The sequence below is a fragment of the Castanea sativa genome, chromosome 8 (genome assembly GCF_040712315.1).
Source record: "Castanea sativa cultivar Marrone di Chiusa Pesio chromosome 8, ASM4071231v1".
Taxonomy (NCBI): Eukaryota; Viridiplantae; Streptophyta; class Magnoliopsida; order Fagales; family Fagaceae; genus Castanea; species Castanea sativa.
Window position 1 is genome coordinate 23514504 of NC_134020.1, and position 26201 is coordinate 23540704.

The 26201-nt window shown below is 36.6% G+C and overlaps 2 protein-coding genes across 2 annotated transcripts; one reads left to right on the forward strand and one right to left on the reverse strand.

The window, feature by feature from the left end:
• Window positions 1-10951: 10951 nt before the first annotated feature.
• LOC142606041 (uncharacterized) lies at window positions 10952-11413 on the reverse strand. The gene has a single exon (XM_075777452.1). It carries the CDS (start codon window positions 11411-11413, stop codon window positions 10952-10954), a length of 462 nt encoding a protein of 153 aa, XP_075633567.1.
• A 10953-nt stretch (window positions 11414-22366) lies between these two features.
• LOC142608275 (WUSCHEL-related homeobox 3) lies at window positions 22367-25150 on the forward strand. Its single transcript, XM_075780020.1, has 2 exons — window positions 22367-22866; window positions 24724-25150. Exons 1-2 carry the CDS (start codon window positions 22468-22470, stop codon window positions 24940-24942), a joined length of 618 nt encoding a protein of 205 aa, XP_075636135.1. The 5' UTR covers window positions 22367-22467; the 3' UTR covers window positions 24943-25150.
• The last annotated feature ends 1051 nt before the right edge of the window (window positions 25151-26201 follow it).

Genomic DNA, 26201 nt, shown 5'->3' on the forward strand with positions numbered 1-26201 from the left:
TAGTCCTCTACTTGTACGCCCCAAGGCTCTTCCCAAGATACTTGTCCCATCAGGACTTCGTTGAAGGTGGTAGAAGGGATTGCTAAACGTGATAACACTATTCAGGAGTCACTTCCTTATTAATGCAGCTGATTAGATTGTTACAGAGCATTCAATGTGGGGGGTGGAAGATATACCCTTTCAGGAAGCTTCCTCCCATCGTGCTAATCCTTTCCTCAGGCTCCATTCCTCCCATTCGAGCTCTCATAAGATGCTACGTCTCCTCCCCATTCTCTACTCGAGTAGACCAGCTCCTCAAATCGGATGTGCTTTTATAAATGAGTTGGCGCATGATACCCCACCTCTTATTCTTCTCGGTCTTCAGACACCCCACATTAGCCCTCTAAAACCTTACTGTTAATGTTCGCAATAGGAGTAAGGTTTTAGCAGTACTAGGCAGGGTAGTCCGTGCCAAGCGCGTTCCCACATGAAGACGTCATTTCATCTGTCTTCTTTGCATGTAAGGTTGTAAACGAACTAAGCCGTTCATGAACAACTCGGGCTCAGCTCAATAAAAGCTCGTTCATGTTCGCTTGTTTACAAATAAGCCAAGCTTGAGCCTTAGTTTTAGCCTTGTTTGATAAACAAGCCAAGCTCAAGCAAAAAAAAATTGTTCGTGAACAAGCTTGTGAGCAATAGGGTTCGATACAAAACATGCTGAGCTTAACCTTGTTTATAGCTTGATATATGTTTACTAAATAAAATTATTATTATGACATTACACATATGTTTTGGAATGTTAATTTATAACTTGTTTATTCATACATGTTTTGAAATGTTAATTTATTTAGATTTGTAAAGATTATAGTTATACGAATGACAAATGTGGATGTAAAAATTGTATTTTAAACAATTACTCAAGCTATAGACAATAAATGATAATGGATGGATTTAATTATGTAAAGTTGTAATGTAAACAAATTCTAATCACGGGTGTTAGAAGCATGATAAAACAAGTGTATTATATATATATATATATATATATATATATATATATATATATGTATATATATATGTACATATGTATGTATATTTGTTTACTTGATTTTTGGTGAGATAAACATTTGATGATGCAATTTTTTTGGATCCCAAACTAAAAAACTTGACTTGAGCTTGAGTTTGAGCTTGATATTAAGCTCGAGCTTGGCTTGACTAATTAATCAAGCCAAGCCAAGCCGAGCTCAAAATTTTTGGCCTTCTCACAAACTCAAGTTCAAACATTGTTTTTTGGTTTGTCTCAAGCTCAAGCCAAACTTGAGCATTTGATTTTTATTGACAAGCCAAGCTCAAACACACACTACTCGGTAAAGCTTGGCTCGTTTACAGCCCTATCTACGCGTTCCTAACACTTCGGTATCCACTATTCTACAGTTATTACGTCAGGCGGTTGCTTGTCCCCCCACATTCTACTATGTGATGAAGATCCTGTGGTCCTAATTTTCCATAACTTATGAGCGGGAAATTTACCTCTCATTTTTTTACCCCTATATAAGAAGGAAATGGGAACAACTTTGTCTCATTTACTTTCCCTTTGGCCACTTTTGTTGAAGCAACAGTCTGAGGAGAAATCTTTCACAGCGTTTGTAGGTGCGTTTGGTTTTCCACCCCGTACCGTAAAGGGATTTACTTGTTGTTGCTATTTTTGTTTTTTACATTTTGACCTTACAGGGATTCATGGGTGTTGATACCCATTTTTGCAAATCCATACCCAAAAGACTATAAGGAAGAAAGCCCAATAAGTTAAAGACGAAAAGCAAGGCCCAAAGGCCCACCAAGAAGACCAAAGAGCAAGAAAGGTCCAAAAGAATAAATGCAAGGGAAAGCGATTTGCAGTAGAATACAAATCTGCCACAAAATACAGATCTACCACAGAATACAGTTCTTCAGCAAAATGGCTTCGACAGATAAAGATAAATTAAGCCCAAGACCCTTTTGATCTAGTCAACATTATTTGGCTCACAAAGACCCAAATCCTTTTGTATAAAAAAGATAAGCGTGAAAGCTAATATGAAGAAGCACGATGAAAAGAAATAAGGAACAGCAGGAAGTGTCAACAGCAGGAATCACGTGAAGAAAAGAAAAGTCAAACCAAAAGAAATGACAAACACAGCAAGAAACACATGAAGAAATAAGACAAAAAACATGCAGCAGAACGAAACAAAACTAATTTGCTACGGTAAAAATGGTGTGGGAACGAAAGAAGACAAAAACGGAAGACAATGGAGCAAGCACAAAAGGACCGGAGCACCACCAACTTGTACCTAGCCAAAACAAGGGAGGTGGGCCCACGGTTAAGGGAATTCAGAAGGTGTGGTTTGGTGGTGGGGGAAAAATGGGGGTCTATATTTGGTTTCCTGCCATGACTTCTTTTGAGAGTATACCTTGCTAGGATGGTATCTTACCCAAAAGAAGTAGTAGATGGTTGGGATCATTTTATGCATGCCATAGAACTAGGTAGTGAGGTAGCCCAATCTTTATCCATTTGAACCTAGAGATAGAGGTATACAACAAGAAAAAACAAAAGGGAATTTTGTCGTGAAATGAGTTGTGGTGCAGAAAACATGTACTGAGCAATGGCAGTAGTCAGGGCAACCAATGGGTTGGTGGGTAGTCCTAAAGGGATGCCCACAACAAACCAAAAACAGTTGGTGAAGCCCTAGGGGTAAAAGGAAGAAATCTCATTGAATTTGCTCACTATAAAAGGAGGAGGTATCCACAGATGAAAGGAGGGGGAGGCTTGATGGAATGGAGAAGCACCTAAGGGGGGAAGTACCTAAGGGAACAACCCACGACAAGAGAGTAGTAAGAAAACTAAGAGTAAAAAAAAGAACGGAGAGAAAGAAAGAAAGTGGTAAAAAGAAGAGAGAATACACGGCAGGAATAGGAGCATGCATCAATAGACCATCTTTTCCCTCCCTCTTAGCAAACCCACTCTTTGAAGTCTCCAAAAGTAATAGCTAGTAGTCATTTAGGCCTATTCTCCAAAATGCACAACTTTGATGGCAGAAGCCTATGACAAGGTTGTTCAAGTTGGGGTTTGGGTTTTTTCTTAGTTTACTTATTCTATGGGAAGATTCAATATTTGATTTTGATTGCAAATATATTTGATTTTACTCATTAGAACTTATATCTGTTGTATTTAGTTATTCTGCGGTAGCACGTTTTTTATCACGTCTGCTGCATCAGTTATCCTGCTATGGTATTTTTACTTGTTATACTAGTCATTCTGCTCTAACACCCTTTTATTATACTAGCTAAACCTTTTCTACCGAAGTTTGCTTCTTTTTTTGTTATTACGTGTTTTACTTTTGACACAAGCTAATCATTATCCTGCTATAAGTATATATATACATATATCTCGTTTCTCATGTTCTGCAGAATGCATTATATAGATGTATACGTGCATACGTATAAGCATATTTATGAATATGTGTATGTATATATTTGAGAATATGCTAACCCATGTAAGCTAACATTTTCTTGATTGGTATTTTCTTTGGGTTTTAGATTTTTTTTATGTGCAGGAAGTAAAAAAGTATTTCTGCAGTAAAAAAAATAAAGAGTAGTCATTCATATTTCAAAAAGCTTTACTACACAGCAGAAGACTTTAATGCACAGTAGACAATTTTATTGCACAGTAGAAGACTTTACAGCAGACGGCTTTAATACACAAAAAACAACTTTATTGCATAGCAGAAGGTTTTACAGCAGACAGCTTTATTGCACAGTAGAAGGCTTTACAACAGACGGTTTCACTGCACCGCAGACAGTTTTACTGCACAGCAGAAAAGTTAGACCTGCGGTAGAAACTGGAGAAAAGTTCCTTCTACGGCAGAAACAAGGAATAAGCTCACTTTGCAGCGTCTTCCTTTGGACATGGACTCAACGTTTGCGCACAAACTAGCAGCGGCAGAATGGTACTTTGGAGCCCATTCCGCGAAACGTCAGGCCCAACTTCCTTCTTAGAAAAAGCCTAGACCAAACATTGTCCAATAACATCAAAACGCGTGTCTAAGGTACAAGAAACATAAAAAGAACCCTCGACAATGGGTAGATTCGCTAGACTAGTTAATTCTCCTAAAGGTATGGCCACCTCTAGGGATAAATATAAGATTCTCAACAATGTTGAAATTCAACATTGTGAACTAGGTGAATGGTTAGTCATAAACAGACCACCCGGTTCAGTAGTTATTCCAATGATCACCTTTATAGAAGGCGGGATGGAAATTCCCATGGGTAGGGTTATTAGGGATTTTCTTATCAATTATAGGTTATTCCTAACTGAATGCTCTCCCAACCTTTTTAGGGTTCTCGGTAGTGTAGATATGATAAATCGAAAGATGGGGACTAACCTCACATAAAACAATGTAAATTGGGTATACAATTGCCAAAAGGGAAAAGATACCGGTTCTTACTTTAAGTGTAGTGTACCTTCTGTTAGGTTAATCTCTTGTATACTTGAGTCGAATAAGGGCATGGGCGAATACTTCCTCATCGTCTCGGATGACTGGCATGATGGGTTGCACTATCCTACCAAGATGAGGAACCAAGTAGGGTTCCTACAGCCTTTAGACTAACTTAGGGCATCCCTCTTCTTCCAATTTATTATATTTTTTATAATAAAAAATAAATAAATAAATAATAAATAATAATAAAAAAACCACTTTGTGATTTACAGTTTCTGTTTACTTGCAGACGAATTCCATACTACTTTGACCAAGAGTTTGGTAAACTTTGTAGATCTCAATCAAATCCTCAAGTCAGAGATTTTTGAATCTCAGATTCAAGCCCATCTCTAATCGTTTTTAGTGTCCCAAGCACTTGATCAAAGTGAAAGATCCGAGGTTAGCACTGATTGACATAATCGTTCCTCGATTTTTTACAAAGCCTCCTCTATTTGGCACCCAATACACACAATTGTCAGCCCCACTTGCAGCCAAACTTCTCTACTCCCAAGAGCAACCCATCCCTTCTGACGACGAGCAAAAGGAGCGTGCGCTCGAACCTACTCAAGAGGACTTAGATAAAGACTTCGAAGTCTTTTATCAGAAAGATACCAAAGATCTCCCAATCCCTACTCACCGTCTTCTTGCCACTGCTTCCATTAGTACCACTCAAGAAGCGTCAAATATCCCAGAAGCCACAGTTCTAGAAGAGAAAACCCTTGACTTGCTAATTTTGCTCACCGCCTACACTGGGGGTACTACTCCTGCGATTCTCGTGGTGCCTCAGCCACCAATTCCAGCCCCAACTCATACTCCCACTGCTGCTGCCCCCGAGAAGAAGAGAAAAAGGGACAAAACATCCAAAGGTTCCGAGGAAGGAGAAATACCTCGACCAACGTAGTAACCGCCTGCCAAAGAGTCTAGAGTCACTAGGACTCAATAGAAGAAAGGTACCTCCTCTGGGGTTATTAAAGGTACTGAAGGAGAGCAGCGTACCAAGGCCTCCATTTGGAATCCAGTCTTTGTACTTAGCTTTATGGATCCAGTTATGGATGATGCCTCACTCAGGGACCCCTAGAGAGGCAGGTCAAGGCTACTGTTTGAGTGCTTAGAAAGGGCCATTTTGCTCCCAAAAGACATGAATGAACTTCAAGCAATGCAGAAGTGAGAGGTGTTCCTATCACTCAAAAAGGATCTTGCTAAGGTCTACGCCTAACTTTTTAACTTTATATATAAATATATATATATATATATATATATATATATATATATATATATATATATATATATAAATTTCTCATCCATGTACTCACATACATGTTTTTGTAGGCTATGCAAGCATCCTTCGTTGCTGAGGAATGGGTGGACCACACTCTGTCCAAATCCCGTGAAGCAGAAACCAAATTGGAGCAATCTAAGAAGGGACTGGCCAACTCCGAAAAAAGGCTCAAAGAGACCCTTTTTCATCTGGCAGAAGTCGAAAAAAGGCGTAAGAATGCTAAATCAGCCCTGGCAGGGTTCGAAAAATAAGCTGAGGAGGCGCGGCTTTCTCTGAAGAAAGCTAAAATGCAGTTAACCTTGGTGATAGAAAAGATTAAGCAATAGCAGAATTAGCTCGAGGAGAAGGACACTAAGAGGGGAAGGGTTGAGCAGGTTGCGTATGATGCTGGCATGACCAAGACTGCTCAAAGCTTAATCGCTCAACTTCGAGACGTTGCTCGAGGCCTTTTGTGTGGAAGTCTGGGGCGAAGCTCTCGTCACTGCGGGAGTGAGCGCAAACTTAGAGTTGAAAGGGGCAGACAAGGTTTACTACCCTCAACCGCTCCACATTGCTCCTAGCCCTACCCTCGCTCTTCCCAACCCAAGCTCCACCTCCTTAGTGCCCAAGCCTACTGTGACTCTAGCTACTACTACTGAGAAGGAGCAGCAACCTTTGTCTCCCATTATGGAATTGGGACCAGAAGAGGTGATTGAGGTTGAACAGCTCAAGAGGAAGAAAAAAGAAAAAGCAAAAGATGTAACTGCATGAGTTATTCTAGTTTAATACTTAGGGTAACTTTACAGGACGATTGATTTTAGACAATGCATTTTGTTTTATTTTATTTTTTTTTTTGTAATCCCATCTTTTGAATGGATATATGTGCAAGTTGATTGGCATTCCTAATTTGTATTAATTGTAAGTTCTTTATTTTTACCATCTAAACTCATATTTCATAGGTGAAAGCAAACAACCAATCATATTGCAACTCACCTCAGATTTACTTTCAACTTGTATTTAAATTCTATTTTACTGACACTAATTTACTCGAGGCCCCAAATCTTACAGAGTCGTACACAACCTAAGGATCATTTGACACTTAAATAATTTCCAATAAAGATTAATTTAACAAGGTCTTGTGACATGGGGTGCAAGACCAAAGCTTTGTTCAATACTTAGCTAATTTCACATAATGGTTAATTTACCCAAGGCTTGTGACCCAAGGAGTAGAATAAGACCGAGGTTATGTTTAACACTTTGCCAATTTCACGTAAGGGTTAATTTACCCAAGGCTTGTGACCCGAGGAGTCGAACAAGTCTGAAGTTCTGTTTAACACTTAACCAGTTTCACCTAAGGATTAATTTACCCAAGGCCTGTGACCAAAGGAGTCGAACAAGACCGAGGTTCTATTTAACACTAAGCAGTTGGCTAGAAATCATTACGATTTAACTTGTAAATGAACAAGAAATGAATAGAAATCTTCATATTATTAATAATAGTACCGACGTAGATTATTTACATTCCATGGGTGCATAACCACGTTTCCATCCAAATCTTCTAACCAAATTCCTACTACTAAGGTTATCTTGTACGGACCTTCCCAATTAGGACCCAATTTTCCCCAAGATGGGTTCTTCGTCGTCCCCACAACTTTTCGTAAACCTAGATCTCCAGGTGCCAATGGCCTCGCTTTCCCTCTTTTATCATACCCTTACTTGAGCTTTTGATGGTAATGTGTCATTCTGACCATCTCCACTTCCCTTCTCTCATTGATTAACTCTAAACTTGTGCAAAGTAAACGATCATTCTCCTCCAGACTAAACTTATTAGTTCTCAAGGTTGGGAAATCTACCTCAAGGGGTATAACCGCTTCGGACCCATAAGTCATTTAGAAATGCGTCTCTCCTGTTGACCTTCGGTGTGTGGTACGATATGTCCATAACACATGTGGCAATTCATCCACCCACCTTCCTTTCACATCATCCAACCTTATTTTTAACCTCAACACTATGGTCATGTTAATTGCTTCTGCCTGACCATTTCCCTGGGGGTAAGCCAAAGTACATCTGTTTTTGATACGGAGTTCCCCACAATACCTTCTAAAGGCCTTGCTGTCAAACTGGAGTCCATTATTCGAGATCAATGTATGAGGGAATCCAAATCTAGTAATAATGTTCCTCCAAATGAACCTATTCGCATCTGCATCTCTGATGTTGGAAAGAGGCTCAGCTTCAACCCACTTTGTGAAATAATCAGCTCCAACCAAGAGCCACCTTCGGTTTCCCACAGCCCTCGGGAAGGGTCCAACTATGTCTAACCCCTATTAGGCAAAGGGCCATGGACTAGTGAGTGGATTTAAAACCCCTCTTGGCTGATAGATAACAGGAGTGTATCTTTGACACTGATCGCACTTCCGAACATATTCTTGCGCAGCCTTCTGCATACTTGGCCACCAATACCCCTGGGTGAGAGCTCCGTGGGATAAAGACCTTCCTCTTGTGTGACTTCCACAGATGCCCTCATGCAATCCATCCAACAATGGTTCCACACCATTTGGGTGAACGTACAGTAAATACAGTCCTGAGTGGGATTGTTTATACAATTTTTGCTACTCAGAAAGCCAATATTGTTCTCGAGAGTCACCAAAACAATTCCCATTCTAGGTTTGTTACTCCATTTGTATATACCTCCCAAGCTGCTGAAAAAGGGCTGGAAACCACCAAAGTACTTAGCCCTAGCCTTTAATCTCCCCCAACGTCCTCGGTGAACTCTGCTACGAAGTCTGCCAGAACTTGTCCCTTTATGGTAGTACGAGGCATGTATTTAACATCAAAGGCCCCGAGCATGGTTCTCCAGTTAGCATTCCTCCCTGTGTAGTCAAATTTTCGTAACAACACTTGCAAAGGAAGCTGTGTGAACAACACTATAGTGTGTGCTTGAAAATAATGAGGGAGCTTCCTTGTAGCATGTATATGGCCAGCACTGCCTTTTCCAAGGGTAAGTAACAGGTCTCTGCTTCCTGCAAGGATTTGCTTACATTGTACACAGGTTTCTAAACTCCATTGTCCATTCTAATCAAGACTAAGCTTACTACATGATCCATGACCACAATGTACACATACATAACTTCCTCCCTCTCGGGTCAGGATAGGATAGGAAGGCATGATAGATATCGCTTCAGCTTCTCGAAGGCCGCTACACATTCTTCGGTCCATTTAAAATTCTTCCACTTGTGAAGTAGTTCGAAGAACGGCCTACACCAATCTGTTGACCGAGAAATAAACCTGTTTAAAGCAGCCATCATCCCCGTTAGCTTCTACACTTCCTTGGGATTTCGAGGAGGATGCAAATCTTTAATAGCCTTTATTTGGTCGGGGTTCACCTCAATTCCCCGGTGTGTGATCATATAGCCCAAGAATTTTCCTGAGGTAACACCAAAAGAATACTTAGATGCATTCAGGTGCAATCTATGCCTCTTGAGCATAGAGAATACTTCTTTCAAGTCCCCCAAATGTTCTAAAGTTTGTTTACTTTTTACTACTATATCATCGATATATGCCTCCACATTCCTCCTGATCTATGCTTCGAACATTCGTGTCACCATTCTTTGATATGTAGACTCAGCATTCTTTAAACCAAAGGGCATTACCTGGTAGTGATAGTTGCCCGTGGGGGCTAGGAAAGCAATATTTTCTTGGTCGGATAGCGCCAGAAGTATCTAGTGGTATCCCTAAAAAGCATCCAAGAAGCTCATCCAGGGATGTCCAACCATCATATCCACCAATTGGTCAATTCTAGGAACAGGGAAAGGAACCTTTGGGCACACTTTATTTAGGTCAGTGAAACCTACACACACACGCCATTTATCGTTCTTCTTCTTAACTACTATAGTATTAGCTAACCATTCAGAATAAAAGACTTCATTGACTGCCCCCATCTATTTAAGTTTGTTTACTTTTTCCTTTACTGCCTCAGCATACTCTTTCGAAGAGCGTCGAGGTGGTTGTTTCCTCGGCACGGCACCAAGATTCAAGTTCAACCGATGGCAAATAAACATGGGGTCAACTCTCGGCACATCATAGGTACTCCACGCAAACACATCCACATTGTCCTTCAAAAATTCCAAAAGTTATGTTTTCTCTCCAAGAGGTAACTGAGCCCTGACCTGAAAGTATCTATCTTCATCCTTACCAATCATAACTCTATGTAATTCTTTAGACAATAATTCCTTTATCTCTGACCCGGATTCCTCCTCGGGATCAGTTAATTTCTATGGAGCCTGCGCTTCCCCAACTTGGGATTCATCCAATGAGTATTGCCTAACAGCAACTACCAAACACTGTCTAGCCATTACCTGACTTCCAACTATCTCCCCAACCAGTCCCTGTGTGGGATACTTGATCTTCGAATGTAGGGTAGAAGATACTGCTCCCATTGCATGAAGCCAAGGCCTTGCCAAAATAGCTGTGTAAGGGGAGTAGGCTTCTACCACAATAAAGTTAAGCTGCACTTCTTCGTCCCCAGTTTGCACAGGTAGCCTAATCATTCCCCGGGGGATTACCGTTCTTCCGTCAAATCCAACTAAAGGCAAATCATACCTTTCTAGATCCTCGGGTTTAAGATTCAACCCCTTATATAAATCTAGGTACATAATCTCAACTCCACTTCCTTGGTCCACCAAGACCCTTTTTACATCATACCCCCAATCCAAAGAGTTACTACAAGGGCATCCTCATGGGGACACTTGGGCTAAATTTCTCTACTCCAAATTCAAAGCTACCGCCAAAACTCTAGAATGCAAACTAGCATCACCCTCAGGTGTGGCAAAAAGTACGTTGATTGTACCCAAGGCTGGCCGAGGAGCACCATCTCTCTAAAACCCCACCCTGGGTTACCCCACCTGCCCTACGCATTAATGTAAAAACTGTTTCAACTATCCCACATTTACCAACTAACCCAAGTGATTGCGTAAAGTCTTGCAATCCTCAATTGTATGTCCCCTTTCTTGATGGTAATGACAGTAGAGACTTTGATTTCGCTTGGTCAGATCTCCCCCATCTTGTTGGGCCACTTGAAATATGGCTCATGTTTTATCTTCTCGAGGATTAGATAGACTGGCTTAAACACCGAGTTGACCATTGGCGCATTATCTCTCAGTGATTGGTTGGAAAAATCCCTCTGACGTCGATTTTGATTATATCCTCTTGCTTAAGGATCCCTTTTTGGAAACACCTTGGCCTTACCCTTTTGTTGCGTCTGGTCTTCCTTAACCTGTTTATGCTCATCAATGCGGTCCATGAGTTGATGCATGCTGCGAGCAGGTTTCATCGTCAATGACTTCCTTAAATCATGCTCTGTTGGAAGCACTACCTTAAATGTTCTTATGGCCACATCTTCAAAATCCCCATCTATCTCATTAAATGTTTCCCAATACCTATTTGAGTAGGTCTTAAGAGTCTCACCCTCTCTCATTGCCATGGATAGTAGAGAATCCAAGGACTTGGGAACTCTACTACACGTTATAAACCTTGCTCCAAATGCTTGGATTAGCTCTTCGAAAGATTTTATCGAACCCTCTTCTAGAGCAACGAACCATCTCATAGCAACAAGGCCGAGGCTGGAAAGGAAGACCTTGCACATGAGAGCCTCATTTTTGGAGTGAAAAGCCATCCTCTAGTTAAAATGGCTCACATGCTCCACAGGGCCAGTTCTACTATTATAAATGGTGAACGTAGGCTGCGCAAAGCGTTGAGGTAACTTAGCTCTATCTATTCTCCTTACAAAAGGTGATTTTGAAATTTGGCGAAGGGCCTTACTCATCGGGTCATTCCCCATATTCTGAGGGAATGAATTTTCTCCTCGCTTCCCTTTTCCGCGCTCCTTCCTGCACTCTTTAAATTCATCTGACTAAGAGGACATAGAGAAAGATTCACTGGGAGGGGTTCTAGATCTCTGCCGATAAGATCTATCTTCCTTCTCCTCAGACCCCTCTCTTGATGGGGGTGTGAAATTTCTCCTACTTCATTCCCTCCTATGCAATTTTTTAAGCAAATGGTCAATTTCCACCCTTAAATTTCGCGTTTTCAGTTCGTGCGAAACGTGACTCCCCGTCCTGGAGTAACTCCTCTCAGTGTGCTCTGTACGTTGCGTTTCTACCTTGACACCAGGTGTGGGATTATTCTCCCTATCCCTCTGTCATTCCAAATTAATGAAATGATCCTCACATTGAGAACCAACAAATTCTTCCCTATTACGCTCCAAGTTAGCCATGACTTAGGAAAACCACCAGTAATTTCCCCTAGATGACACCAATTGTAAGGACTACAGGTTTGGCAGCCCAAGCCCACTTAGAATAGTAGTGCCTTGTACTTCAACCCAAGCCCAAACAATAGAATTTTTATATATAGAGGGTGGGAAGACAATTACGATATAGTGATAAGTTAAGCAAGGAATGACAAATCAAGTAGTTGTTGAGAAAAAAAGTCTCCTCGGTCACTTCCAAGGAAGAGTTCTTATATATGATTGACCTTGGTTTTTATCAAGTAATACACTGTTCACTTTTCTACTTCTTATTTCCTCGGTAACTTCTCATTTTTTGACAATTATTGAGGTAACAATTGCAATTGGTGTAAAATAAAGAAGTATTAGTGGTGGGCTAATGTTTAAGTTATGTTTTGCTAATCATAACTTGCAATTTTTGCATGCTGTATTTTTTTTTTCTCTTTAGAATTACTCTTTGATATATCTTAACACAATAAGTCTAGTGGCATAAAAATTTGTTACAAATTGTTAAGATTGTTAAGATGACATATTGTGATTATGGTATGATAAAAATAGTTTCATTAATGAGTTAATGAAGAAGTGATGTTGTAGGATCAAGCCCAGCTTGAGGATGCTAATCTAATGTAATTTTGTTCTTTTTCTCTCAGTAAAATCTTATTATTGCACTTTAAAAAAAAGTGAAGTTGCATAAATAGTAATTTATCATCTTAACAATTTGAAAAAAAAAAAAAAATTTATGTCTCTTTCATGACTGAATTTTGATAAAAGAAAAATGCAAATGTATATAATATTGTTAGAAAATTTAGACCCCGGTTGATAGAATTAACAAGTTTTAAACCCAAGTTTTCAATTAGATTTATTATAAATAAAATTTGTTAAAACAAACAAACATCAATATCATGTCAAATATAAGTGCAGCGGAAAATTAAATAAGACAAGATATGATGACCTAGGAAAACCAATGAAACCAACCAGTTTCACAGTAAAAAACCTAGGGGGAAACCTTTCCGAAATGCAATTCGTTATAGTAAAGAGAAGTTTCAAATATAGTACAAAACTTTTGTCCCTAGACTCTACAATCCCTGTAGATGAACTTACAACAGAAAGCTTTTACTGCTTCAGAACCTCTGAACTTTTCAATATATGAACGCCACCCTTTTGATACACGGATCCTAGTACGTGACTAACTCCTTTGCACGAATCCCAGTACGTGACTCACTCACCAACTTGAGGAAGAAGAATGTTGGCTGTAAAGTTCTTCACTTCATCAATAATGATGATTAAGAAGCACTTGGTTACAAAACTCTAAGGCGCAAAAAACGCAGTAGCTTCTTTTTGAGAGAATAAGGTTTCGGTCACCTTTTGCATGTGTTCTCCTTGTATTCTTTTATGTGACGGCCTCTAAAATAAGTCTTATATATGTCTAGGGTTGTGAAAAAAGAAACTCTACACAAATACATAAGCATGGGCCGAAAATCAGATCTGAAAATTCTGATTTCCATAAGCTCGATAGATACCTCATAGATAGTATCTGTCAAGCCTCATTAAACCTCGATAGATAGCTATCTGTCGAACAGTTGTCGAGCAATCTATTCGCAGGTGTCGAGCTATTTGTCCAGCTTTAGTGAACAACTATTCTTCACTTGTTTCTTGGTCCAATCTTCATGGCTTTAATACTAGACTTGAACAACATGTTCTTTGAAGTATGAAACACATTATAGATCTACCCAAATACAAGTGCGTTTTGTCAAAGGATTAGTCAACTACATAAAATATGTCCTTAACAAATATAATATTAATTGTTAGGCTTTGTTTGGAATGAGTGGAAGAGGAGAGAAATGAAGGAAAGGAGAATGGTTTTTCTATTTGGTTGATATGAGAGAAAGGAAAAGGACAAAAAAGTGAAGGAAACAATTTCTATCTGCATCCATTGGCTATGATATGCCCAATTTGGTAGAAATGGAGACAAAAGAGGAATTAAAAAGGCAACCATCATATATGACTTTCTATAGCTTAAAAAATGATGTAGATCAGTTATATGAGTTTGATTTTTTTTTATTTTCCTTTTCTTTTTCTTTTTATCTAGAAAAAAGACTTTTTATATAGTTGAACTAGGATTTTATTTTATGTTTTTTTTTCTTTTTTCTAGTTGAATTAACCATTAGGTATTTCTTTGTTCCCTTTTTCTAGTTAAATTTTCTATTCCTTCAATTCTTTAAAAAAAAAAATCTCTAGTAATAGTAGTATTTTATTATTTCTTTTTCTAAAAATAGTAAGAGAAAATTTCTTCATATAAATACCCTTTATAAGAAGGTGGATGATTATTAAGTTATGGCTTTTACTAATGTATGCCCTTGGGACATATGTTAGTAAACCATTTTAGAAAAAGTTTTATGAGAATTTGAAAAGGCTATCAAAAAAGTTTGACAACTTTTTTCAATTCGAAAGCATATGTTAGTAAACCATTTTAGAAAAAGTTTTATGAGGAATTAAAAAAGTTATTAAAAAAGTTTGACAACTTTTTCAATTCCTCCAGGGTTTATGTCAGTAAACTATTTTTAAAAAGTTTTATGAAGAATTAAAAAAACTATCAAAAAAATTCGACAACTTTTTCAATTCCCCATAAAAACTTTCATAAAATAAATTATTATTAGACCCTTAAGTTATTATTAATAAAAGTTTCTTATGAGAGATTCTTTCTATTCTTTTGCCTACTAGGCCTAGTATTCTTATAAGAAGAAATGTAGTAATTATGTGTTACAAATTCAACTTTTACATGCTTTTGTTGTTTAAAAAATTATTCTCTCTCTCTCTCATAGTTTACATTAAAAAAATCTTTATGTTTCTCTTGTCCTTACAAACTAAACAGAAAAATTCATATTTTATCTCTTTTATTTTCTTTTTCTGCTCTATTTAAAAACACATGAAGAAAACATTTTCTTTTCTCTTTCCTTATTCTTCTTTTCTTTTCTTTTCCTTTCTTTTTTTTCCCTCCCTCCAACTGTAACCAAACACAATCTAATGTAGAGTTTATAATATCGATTTTTTTTTCTTGAGAGAATCCAATAAAAAAGAAAAGGTAAACTATTTGAACGAGCAAGCTTTAAGGCTTATGAATTTCAGGAAAGAAATATGATTAAGAAATGATGAGGGGCCAAGAGAGAAGCGTGGAGCTGGTGAGATGACCTAATACTGCACAAGACAAGAGGAGGCGTCCAATCACCACTGATCCATGCAAGACATGAAAGACTTAATATTACCAAAAATAAAGAAAATTTAAAGCGGTATAAATTTTTGATTAGACAATCTTGTCCTTTTTCTGTGGACGTAAAAATTTACTCCATCACTTTCATTACGGGTACTTGAAAAGTGACTAGACAGTTAAGTTAGCTGCAGGTTATGGAATCCTTAGACTTTTAGAGTATGGTAGCCTCTATACATATATCTACACAGCTTTCACTCCAACCATGCATAGTAATCCCACATTTATTAGTCTTTCTCGATTATCTCCCTCAATAGTTTACTGAATTACTGTTTTTGCCCTGGTTTTCCTGCCAGAGTATCAAGTGTATCTCAACCTTGTCCTACTCTCTTGCCTTAGACATATGATGATCTTGGTGTTTGTGCAATTATCGGAATCCTTCATTTTGTTGTGGCATAATTATTTACCAAGAAAAAATTAATAATGTAGGGGCACGACCTTGTTTCTTTCAATATATATGTTGTTTCATTGGTCTGTACCATGTATGTACAAACTAAGCAGATATTGAAATATCAAATCAAATCAAATCAAAATTCACCAAAATAGTTTAGGGACTTGTAGTTATGGTTCAGGTTGTAAATGTCTCACCGGTGAAATTGAATGTAACTGTGTTATGTCACCATGCGTGTGCAAGATTAATTAATAAGCTTTGTTACAATCGATGACATGAGGAAAGTACCATTTCACAATGTTTTGTAGGAAAAAAACAATAATCACCCTTTAACATATATTTGCTGGAATATGTATTTGCTATAGGATTTTTAACATAATTGATTAGAGTGTACATTTTTTTTTTTTTTTTTAAATTGGAGTATAATATAAAATTCGCTCCTACGAGGAGGCAATAAGCTCCCTTCAAATTAAACCAAATTATACAAAAGAATTGATTTGGAATTTTTGTTAACGAGGGCTCTATTCGAGTAAGGATATTGATATTTTGTCATTGTTTTTTGTGTTCATTGGAAAAGTGCAAATGGTTATGTATATATATCTTTTGTTTCAATAAAATTCTCTCGTACCAAAAACATTTGGTGTACTTTTGGTTAATTTTTTTCACTCATTTCTATTTCTAGCAAATTAACATCAAATACAACAAGGGATTCGAACTATTTTTTTTTTTAACGAGAAAATACAAAATAAAGTACTTCATTCTTTTGTTTTTCTTGCGCGAGAAAAGAAATAAGGATTTGATTCTTTTACTGAGGAAAAATATGGAGTACCTTTGATATATTTGTTTTTTGTTTTTTTATTTTTGAGGAAGGTAGTAAAGGATTTGAATTTATTTATTGGACTACTGTATTTGTGAAGCAGGGACAATTTGATTATAAGGGTGTTAAATAGACGGTTGAGATTATAGGGAATGTTGACAGTGCAAAACAAACAGAAGACAAGTATTGGAACTGCATGCATTTATGAATTAGGTAAGTCAGTTTATCTAAAGCTTTCATTCTAGTTCATCAAAAAAAAAGCTTTCATTCTAAAGTGTACTTAGTGAGAGAGAGAACGAGAGAAATGGATCAATTTCTCTTTGACACCCCCACCTATAAATGTGTTGCCAAACCCACAAGTACGTACTTCAAGTTTGGAATTAATCAATGCATCGCTATTGCTAATGTCAGCAAAATATATGGCCAAACAGTTTTAATGTCAGATGGGATCTCAATGCTTAAAGCATATTATTGTGGCAAAGAATTTAGGGAGCTGAACTGGGACGGAATAGGAAACAAGATGACGAGACATTTGTCAAGTCAAGTGTAATATATAGAAGATTGTACAATGTAAAACTGGAGTATTTATTATTAATAAAATTGTTGAAAACACAGGAATGACATCTAATAAAATTATTGTTTCGATGGAATCATTTATGAGGTTGCAAATATTGCAGAAGAATCTGACTGTTTTCTTGATTTTATATCTAAGTCAATCCAGAATAGAAAGGTTGGAACTTGAAACTATGTCGACAGGATTTGAAAGGAATTGCAATACTGGTATTTGAACTTTCTATAGGATGTGCTGCATGTATTTCTTGTTGGGGGAGATAACACATTAGAGACTGGAGAGAGGCCCTAATATACCATATCGAAACATGATTTAACTCAACAATTTAACAATTATAGTGTAAAGGATTAAATCCAATTATATCATATGTTAAATTCTCTTCTTTTTTCCCATCATGTGGAAAATTCCTTTATTTGTGTGTACTTTGTAGGATTGACCATAAAAATAAAATAAAATAAAATAAAACTTTATTTCCAAAGTGCATATACCTTGTCCCTGCTCTCTATTGAAAAAGGCACCGCCTCAATGACTTGGATTTTTTTTTTTTATTCAAGATGTTATCTCCCAACAGTGGCTAAAAAGTATAATTTTACTAATATACTGAGCTGTGTATGTATTTCTGCATTAGTTTCCTTTAACTATCTTATCTGATATTTAAAGGGATTTAAAATATATATTGTAAAGTTGTGATTTCCAATTATATTGTATTGGTTTTAATTTCATGCCAAATTTTATTGTAATTTCTTCAATCATTTTCCCTGCATGTATGTGGGTTTATTTGTAAGGGATGAATGTGAGAGATGGGTGAAGATTCAAGCTCCAAAAGTTGAATGAGTAGATTTCGCGACTAGTTCGTGAGTAGCTCGTGAGTAGCAACCCGCGAAAAAACCACGTATGAAGCACATGATTGGAAGATGAGGAGTCATATCAGGCTGTCAATTTCACGATTGTCTTGTGAGAAAGGCCAACCCACAAAGGACCCACAAAAGTTTCTGTTTGACAAAAAGTTGTGTTTTTCTTTACCAAGTCTTTACCCACACTATATATACCCTCATTACCTACAAATTGTAAGAAGTGCTTTTCATAGAGAAAACCCTAGAAAATTCACTTGAGAGTTAGAGATTGTTATACCCATAATCATCTACACATTTCCTTATGGTTTTCCTCAACTCCTACCTCTCCATATCTAGATTTTTGAAAGGTCGCTAGCCCAAACACTTACCACACCCATTCTAAGTAGAAAGTGAGATTTTGGTACTGCTGAGAAGCATTGAAATGAGCCATTCATTAGCAGAGGCAATCAGGCGTATTGCGGGATCCAGAAAGCTAAAGAAGATCACAAGACTTCAAAAAGTACGTTGGTAGCAAGAGCTTGGAGGGCTCAAGTACATGGGGTAGACTAGGCTTGGAGGATCTTTTGTTATTCATGTACTCCAACTTTATTCTCTAGTAGATCGACTAGAGAGGTTTTTCGTCAAATTCTTCAGTTTCCTCTTCGATAACACATCTCGGTGTTATCTTTTGTTTTCATCTCTCTTCCCTACCTTTTAAGCTTTCATTTTATTGTTGGTGATGGATGAATATGGCTTAGTTTAGAGTTATCGGTTCATTGCGCTTATTTACTCGTGTTCTGCACTTAATCTAAGTTTGAGTAAAAGCAATCTAGCCATAATTTTTAATTGGAGGTCCGAACAAGCTCTTGTGTTTTAGCACAAATCCGAGCTTTTATATATAAATGATGACCTAAGCCATGGATCTACAAAAGGACAGGAGCTCTCTACAACTAACATGGTAATTGAACTACCCTGTATGTCTTTATCGTATCCAGAAATTTTAGGTACCAATTAAGACAAACCTTATTATCACAAAATTTTAATCTTCAATTTTCTTAAATTAAACAAACCATTTCCATCGTTTTGAAGATTGTTCATTGTTGGTTTAAATAGATTAATCCCAATTAATTAATTTAATTACCCAAATTGATTAATTAGGTCAAATTACATGCAAATCGTGAATGTGCCAACAAATCACTAAATGAACTAAGTGCAACAGAAATTAAATAAATACGATAATTTGTTGACGAATGGGGAAAATTTCTTGCAAGGCAACAACTCCATCGAGTGATTTTCAGGTCACCACTCCAAAGAATTCATTAATCAAGAACAAGCGATTACAAGTATAAGGAATCTTACCACTACCCTAGATTATCCCAAAATACCAACATACAGTTGAACCTTTGCTCTAATCCCTAATTAGACTTGATCTTGTAGAGACTCCTATCTTTGCACGAATCTTTGTACGTGATTAACTCCCAACAATTGATTGTTGTTGTTGGTTGCAAAATTCTTCATTTCAAAGCACGTTGAAGATCTAGAAGCACTTGGTTACAAAACCCTAAGGTTCACAAAACACAATAACTTCTCACAAAATATATGAGTTCTCTAATTGAGCCTCTATGTCTTTGATGACTTTAAAATAGCTTTTATATGGTCTAGAGGTTTAGTGAACAAAACCCTAGCAATCCAAGTCATCATGGGCTGAAATTTAGATCTGAGAATTTTGAAATCGTAGATCTTGATAGATTGAGCTTATGTCGAGAATTCTTCAATAAGGCTGCATTTGGCAATATGTAAAATATTTTCTGAGTGTAAAATATTTTCAGGTGAAAATATTTTTGGGAAAGGAAAATATTTTCAAGTGTTTAGCTGCATTATGAAAATTATTTTAGAAAATGTTTTCAGGTGTTTAGTTGCATTCTAAAAATGTTATTTTCTACTGGTTTCTCACATTTTCTTAGTCATTTTCTCAACTTCCAAACAAATTTTATAATAGAAAATTTCAGTATGTACAATTAACAAAACAAAAATCCATTAGCTCCATTCATTCACAAGCTAAACTCAGTCAAGTTGAGAGAGAGGGCAGAAGAAAAGAGTGAGAGATTGAGAGAAAGAGAGATAGATCGAGAAAGAGATGGAGATCGGGTCAACGAGATCGGTCTTTAGCGGCGGCGATGAGATTGGTCTTGGGAGATCAGTCTTGGGTGGATCGGGTATTGTAGAGGGTGGGTTTGAGAGAATTGTTTTGCCGACGACATGGGAGCGACAGATCGGAGATGTTGGAGGTGAGATGGGCTTCGCCGGTGTGAGGGAGGACCTCAGATCGGCGTCTGTGTGTGGGGCGCCGAGATTGAGACAACGAGAGTTCGATCTAGATGGCGGCGGCACGATCTTGGCGATGTGATCTGGGGTGCAATCTCGGCGGTGTTGGGGTGCGACAAGACCAGTGCAATCTGGGGTTGGGCGGTGGTGCGATTTGGGGTTGTGTGTGCTTCTAGCTCACTCTCTCTACTCTCTCTTCTTTCTCTTTCTCTCTCTCTCTCTCTCTCTCTCTCTCTCTCTTCAGGTGTCTGAGTCCGAAAATCACGTAAAGGTAAAACGCATGTGTAATTCATTTTCCAGTTCTAGGGGCTGAATTTTACAATCAATGAAATGGTTTTCAGTTTGACCAAATTTTCCATGCGCAACCAAACACACGGCAAGGTGTAAAATATTTTTCCAAATCCATTTTCAACCGAAACAAATGCAGCCTAAGTCTCAATATTTGCTAGTGTCGAGAGTAGTGTCAAGGTTCTGTTTCAGCTTTTCTTCACTTGCTTTTTGGTTCAATCTTCATGTCTTTAATGATACCACTTTTTATGTTTGTGCAACATACTTCTTGATACATTAAACTTATCTTAGATTTAGCCAATTATAAGTAAAGTACATTTTGTAAAAAGATAAGCCAATACATAGAAAATATAACCCTTACATTTACATCTTATGTTATGGTAGATTCCACATGTGCATGGTTCTTCATTGTCAAGAAAATTTTGTTTTGAAGATGAATATATATTAAACAAAAATTCTTCTACAACCACAACATTTGCCACAATTTGTTATAATGTGAAGAAGTGGTCAATTAAATATGAGTGGTTGACAGTTACTTTCACATTAATTCATTATTTTTATTTCATCACTCAAAATCAATAACCTCAAAATTATAGCAAAAGTTGTGCATTTAAGACTACGTTTGTTTTGATGTAAAATGTTTTCAATTGAAAATGTTTTAGTGAAAACAATTTATTTTATTGTGTTTGTTCACAAATTTAGAAAATATTTTTATGTGTTTGGTTGGTAGTGAAAAACTTTTAAAACACAGCTTGAAAATACCACTAACATAACCAAATTCATCATGCACAAGGAAATTACCAAAATCATATCCCAAATGATATCAAAATCCCATGACCCAACACTTACATGTAGTGCCCAACACCAACTGAAGCAAATTACCCAAAACCCAATCTTTGACTAAGTTGTACAAGTGGAGCAATGCTGATCTCCACCATACCCAGTGCAATGATGCCACTGTGAGCCCCATAGATTCACTACTGATTAGATTGGGAGAGAGAGAGAGGTTGGGTCTCGGCTGGTTGTGTGTGAGAGAGAGTGTGAGAGAGAGAGAGAGAGGTGGGTCATGTCGATTGTGGGTGGGGTGGGTGAGAGAGAGAGAGGTTGGATTTTTTTTTTTTTTTTGGTTGAATAAGAGAGAGAGGTTGGATTGTGAGGGGGAAATTTTTTTTTTTTTTTTTTATCAGGAGGTGGAAATTGTTTTATGAAGCTAAAAATGTGTAAACTAATTTATGCTTTAGAGGAGGTTATTTAACGTCAACCTGAAAATATTTTTAAGTTGACCACTATTTTCAATTTTCAACCAAGCCAAATATATGGAAAATTAATTTTAGATAAATATTTTGAATCGAAAGAAACGCAGCCTAAGGGAAGGGAAAACATATTATATATATATATGGTTTCATTCCATTAGCATGATATTGATAAGGGTGTGAAGCGTGGTGATCACGCGCATCAACAGCAAGTTGGCTGAACTTGTTGGTAGCACCCGATGGTAACAAGAAGAGACTTTCGTCTGAATCAGTCTCACTGCTTTGGTGTCTTATTCATTCTGTTGAGAAAGTAAATAACAAGGTGATGATGACATAATCATTCAAGGACCTTTACATCCCCACTCAGTTTTCCCTCATTCACAGATTCTCTCTCTCTCTCTCTCTCTCAGTGTGAATGTGTGTGCATGGCTGATCACCTATAATACTGAATGCCCCCCACAGGGAAACATCAGCATGACCAATCAACATTACTGCTTTTTCTCCACCCTTTTAACCTCTTATTAACTTTTATCTGCTTTCTCTATTCATCTTCTTCCTTTTTGTCTCTCACTCACTATTATACTGTACCTTTCTCTTTGTCCATCTATTTATACCTTATCATCACTTTTAAGCCCCCTTGACCCTCCCAAGAAAAACACACACACACACAGCTAGAAGTCAAAGAAAGAAAGAAAGCAAACAATGTCCCCAGCAGCCTCTTCAAGATGGTGCCCAACCCCAGAGCAACTCATGATCTTGGAAGAGATGTACAGAAGTGGGATTAGAACTCCCAATGCTTCTCAGATACAAAAGATCACAACCCACCTCTCTTTCTATGGCAAGATTGAAGGCAAGAATGTGTTCTACTGGTTTCAGAACCACAAGGCAAGGGACAGACAGAAACTCAGAAGGAAACTCAGTAGGCAATTGCAGCTACAGCATCAGCAGCAGCAGCAGCAACAACAACAACAACAACAGCAACTCTATTATTATCAACTCAATCAGCAAAATCACCAATTTCAAGGCTACCTCGACTACTCTACTGGTTCTTCTACTCTTCCACAATTTCCTTATGACATTTCAAATAGCTTTCTTCCTCAGGTAATAATCTTGATTACATTTATACAATATTTGTTTCTTGTTCTCCCTATTAATTGTTATAATTATAATGTAAGATGCTTTACTGTTGGGGCATCTATAACTTCTTTCAGTTGCTAAATTAACTACACATCTTGTCTGTCTTGTTTTGAGGTCGGTAAATTACAAGACAAAAATAACCTATGAAAAGTAAAAACAGTTAAAAGGGTAAACTTTTCTTTCAAATATTGACTATGGATGTGGTTTGTCTGCCTGACTTCATCCAACTAATGATTAGCTAGGTTAGACATGCAAGCACAGCCTTTTGCATGCTCTTCTTGTGGAAAGAGTAAAGACATGCAAAAACAGTCTCTCGCATGGACTTTATGTGGCTTCCTCTTTTTGTGTGTGTTTGTATGTGGATGGGGATTCTGTCTTTTTATTTTATATTCATTTGGTTGAATAAGGCTTTGTTTTTTTCCTCTTTTATATTATTAATTACTTCCAACCGAGTTACCGAGTTTTGGGGCTTGGTGATGAAGAAGCTTTGTATCATCTTCTTGTTATCAGAACATGAACATGAACATAATGAATAATCATCAATCAAATTATTTTCAGTTTCTCATTTCAATCAATTCCGAATTTATTGACTAATACCCCTACTCGCACAAGATAAACTTGTTTAGATGCCCCATGTATCTTGGTGATTGTTTCTTAATTTATCCATACTGCCTTATCCAATTATTCTTTGTTTATTTTGATTTTATTTATTTGGTTAATATAAGTTATATCCATGGATACCTTCACTTGAAAAACTTTTAATAGATAACATTTATTAGAATAAGCTTCTAAAAATATTTCACATGTTTTTTTTTTCATATAAATATTTGACATGGAAACAGTACATAACAGTTAATAAATATCATAACCAAAAAAATTTCAATCTACATCTCTTCAAGATTTAGGTTAAAATAAATTACGTATGCACAATATATAGGAAATTGGTGAAATCCTTCATATGTGGCAAGAACTATTATTCGCATGAATATCATTAATATTTTTATTCTTTAAAAAACCTATAAGATAGCACCGTCTTATGTCAAGAATGGTTAACGAGTTAAAGTTCATAGGTAAGTGTAAAGAATGGTTAAATTTATATTACATTAAAATATAGAGATGCCAAACTTTAAAAAAAAAAAATTGGTAGTTTTAACAAAAAAATAATTAAGATTAAATTTTCAAAATAGGAAGAAAAAAAAGACAAACATGCTATCGAGATATACAACAAATTGGTTATGCTTAAACCAAAGTCTCTAGCTCAAAATTATTACAGAAATATTTAACTAATAAACATAAAAAAAAAAAAAGTTTAAAAAAAAAGTGAACAAAATTGGGGAAAAATCATATAAAGCTTTAGTAATTTTTAACACTATGGTCCTGCTTTTATATTAAACATGAGTGCATGCAATTTCAATAATGAAAACAAAATAATATTTTCAAGAAAAAGAAATCATGAGAGCGAGCTAGGGATAGAGAAATTTTAAAAATAATGAAAGCATTTATTCAAAGGAGTATATGAAATTTTTGGATTAAAACACACTAATTGAAAATATACTTTAGCTTCAACAAACTTGATATGAGTTTATATAACTAGTGCTATTAGTGAAAAATTAATTGACTTTCGGAACTATAAAATCTCCAAAACAATTTCGCAAAGCCCATCGTAGGCACATGGCCAAAAATTATTTATTTCCTAAAAAAATTTTATAAAACTAACATAGCCATAAGGTCATTCTAAAGTTTTTAGAGATAAAAAGAAAAATCAGATTTTTATAAACACAAGTGATTGAATTCTTTTATTGACTATGTTTTTTGGAATAGGGAGGAGGTGGAGTTGCATCAACACAAGTGCTGAACTACACGTGGAAGGAGGATATTCCACAGAGGTTGGAGATGGAGAAAATGTACGGCCATGATTGGATGATGATGGAAACGGGTCCAAGTTCTCCACCTTGCACTAGACCCCTCCAAACTCTAGAACTCTTCCCTATCACAGCCACTAATCTCAAAGAAGAGGGCACCACATCCAAGCAATTCTAAGTTTCTAACATTCCACAACTCTCTCTGTGGTGCTACAGACACTCTTAAATCTTTCTGTGACTCTATTTATTGTCTTGGTTTCTGTTATGTTTCTAGGCTCTAGTGTGGGAAAGATCTCAATTGTCTAATGAGTAATGGATTCGGGTCCAACAGTGCTACTACTACAAACGTACCTGTTTGCATCACATGTGTGTATTATGATAAAATTAAAAAAACCTGCTCATTGGGCTTGAAAATGGTGTTGTTTTTTTCTATTGATTTTCAGCTTTGTCACTTGTACATCTTAAAGCTGCCACATTGCAACAATGGTACTTTGTGGACATGGTCCGGAACAGCTTTTTGTTTGTCTTGGACCTTTCAGACAAGTCAATGCAATACTGATTATACTGTTAGAGGCAATGAAAATCAACACTAAAAGTCTAAAACCGGATCTAGGACAATGATAATTAAAAAAGAACTGTATTGGAAGCTTAAGTTAATAGCTAGTTTGAAACTTGTGATTGTGATTATACAGAATAAAACGCACTCATATGAGGTCTACAAAACGAGGGTCATGGGAAAAGGGCAATGCTACGGAGAGGTGAGGACCCATATATGCATTACTCTTTTCCATAATCCATTGGGATTGTTTTTACCTTGGAATTTGAAATAAAGAACCATGTAAAAATGCTTAATTACTCAATAAGGTTATTGCTTTTTTTTTTTTGAGAAGAATAAGTTATTGCTGATTGCTCTTAAGTTTGGATGAGCACCAAACCGATTGAATTTGATATTATAATATAATGCTTGAACGGTTTTGCAAATATTGTAGGTCTTGTTGATATTTGTTAGCACTTAGCATTCATCTATAGTAAGAGTTTGTTCTCCAAAAATTATAAATTGGCCCCCCTAAAAAAATCTTTAACAAACTTAAAAAAATTGTAGTACAGTATCTCATAAAATAACAATAGCTTTACAAATAGATCTAGATTATACAAATTTTAAAAGCCTCACCCAAATTCATTATTTTTGTGAAAAATAATACATAACAATTATTTAGTAGCGCCTAATATGGTCATATTTAAGGCATGTGTCTTAAGAAATTTCATTGCTGTCAAATTCCAAAATAAAATACTTACTTGATATGAGTAATAAAATGTTGTCTAAAGAATTTTAGGTTTTATCAATAAAATGCCAACAATGCACTTTTTGAACTATGTGTTCAATAATTCAATAATCTTAATTTTTGTAATTTTCTTTTCTCTATTGCAAAATCACAT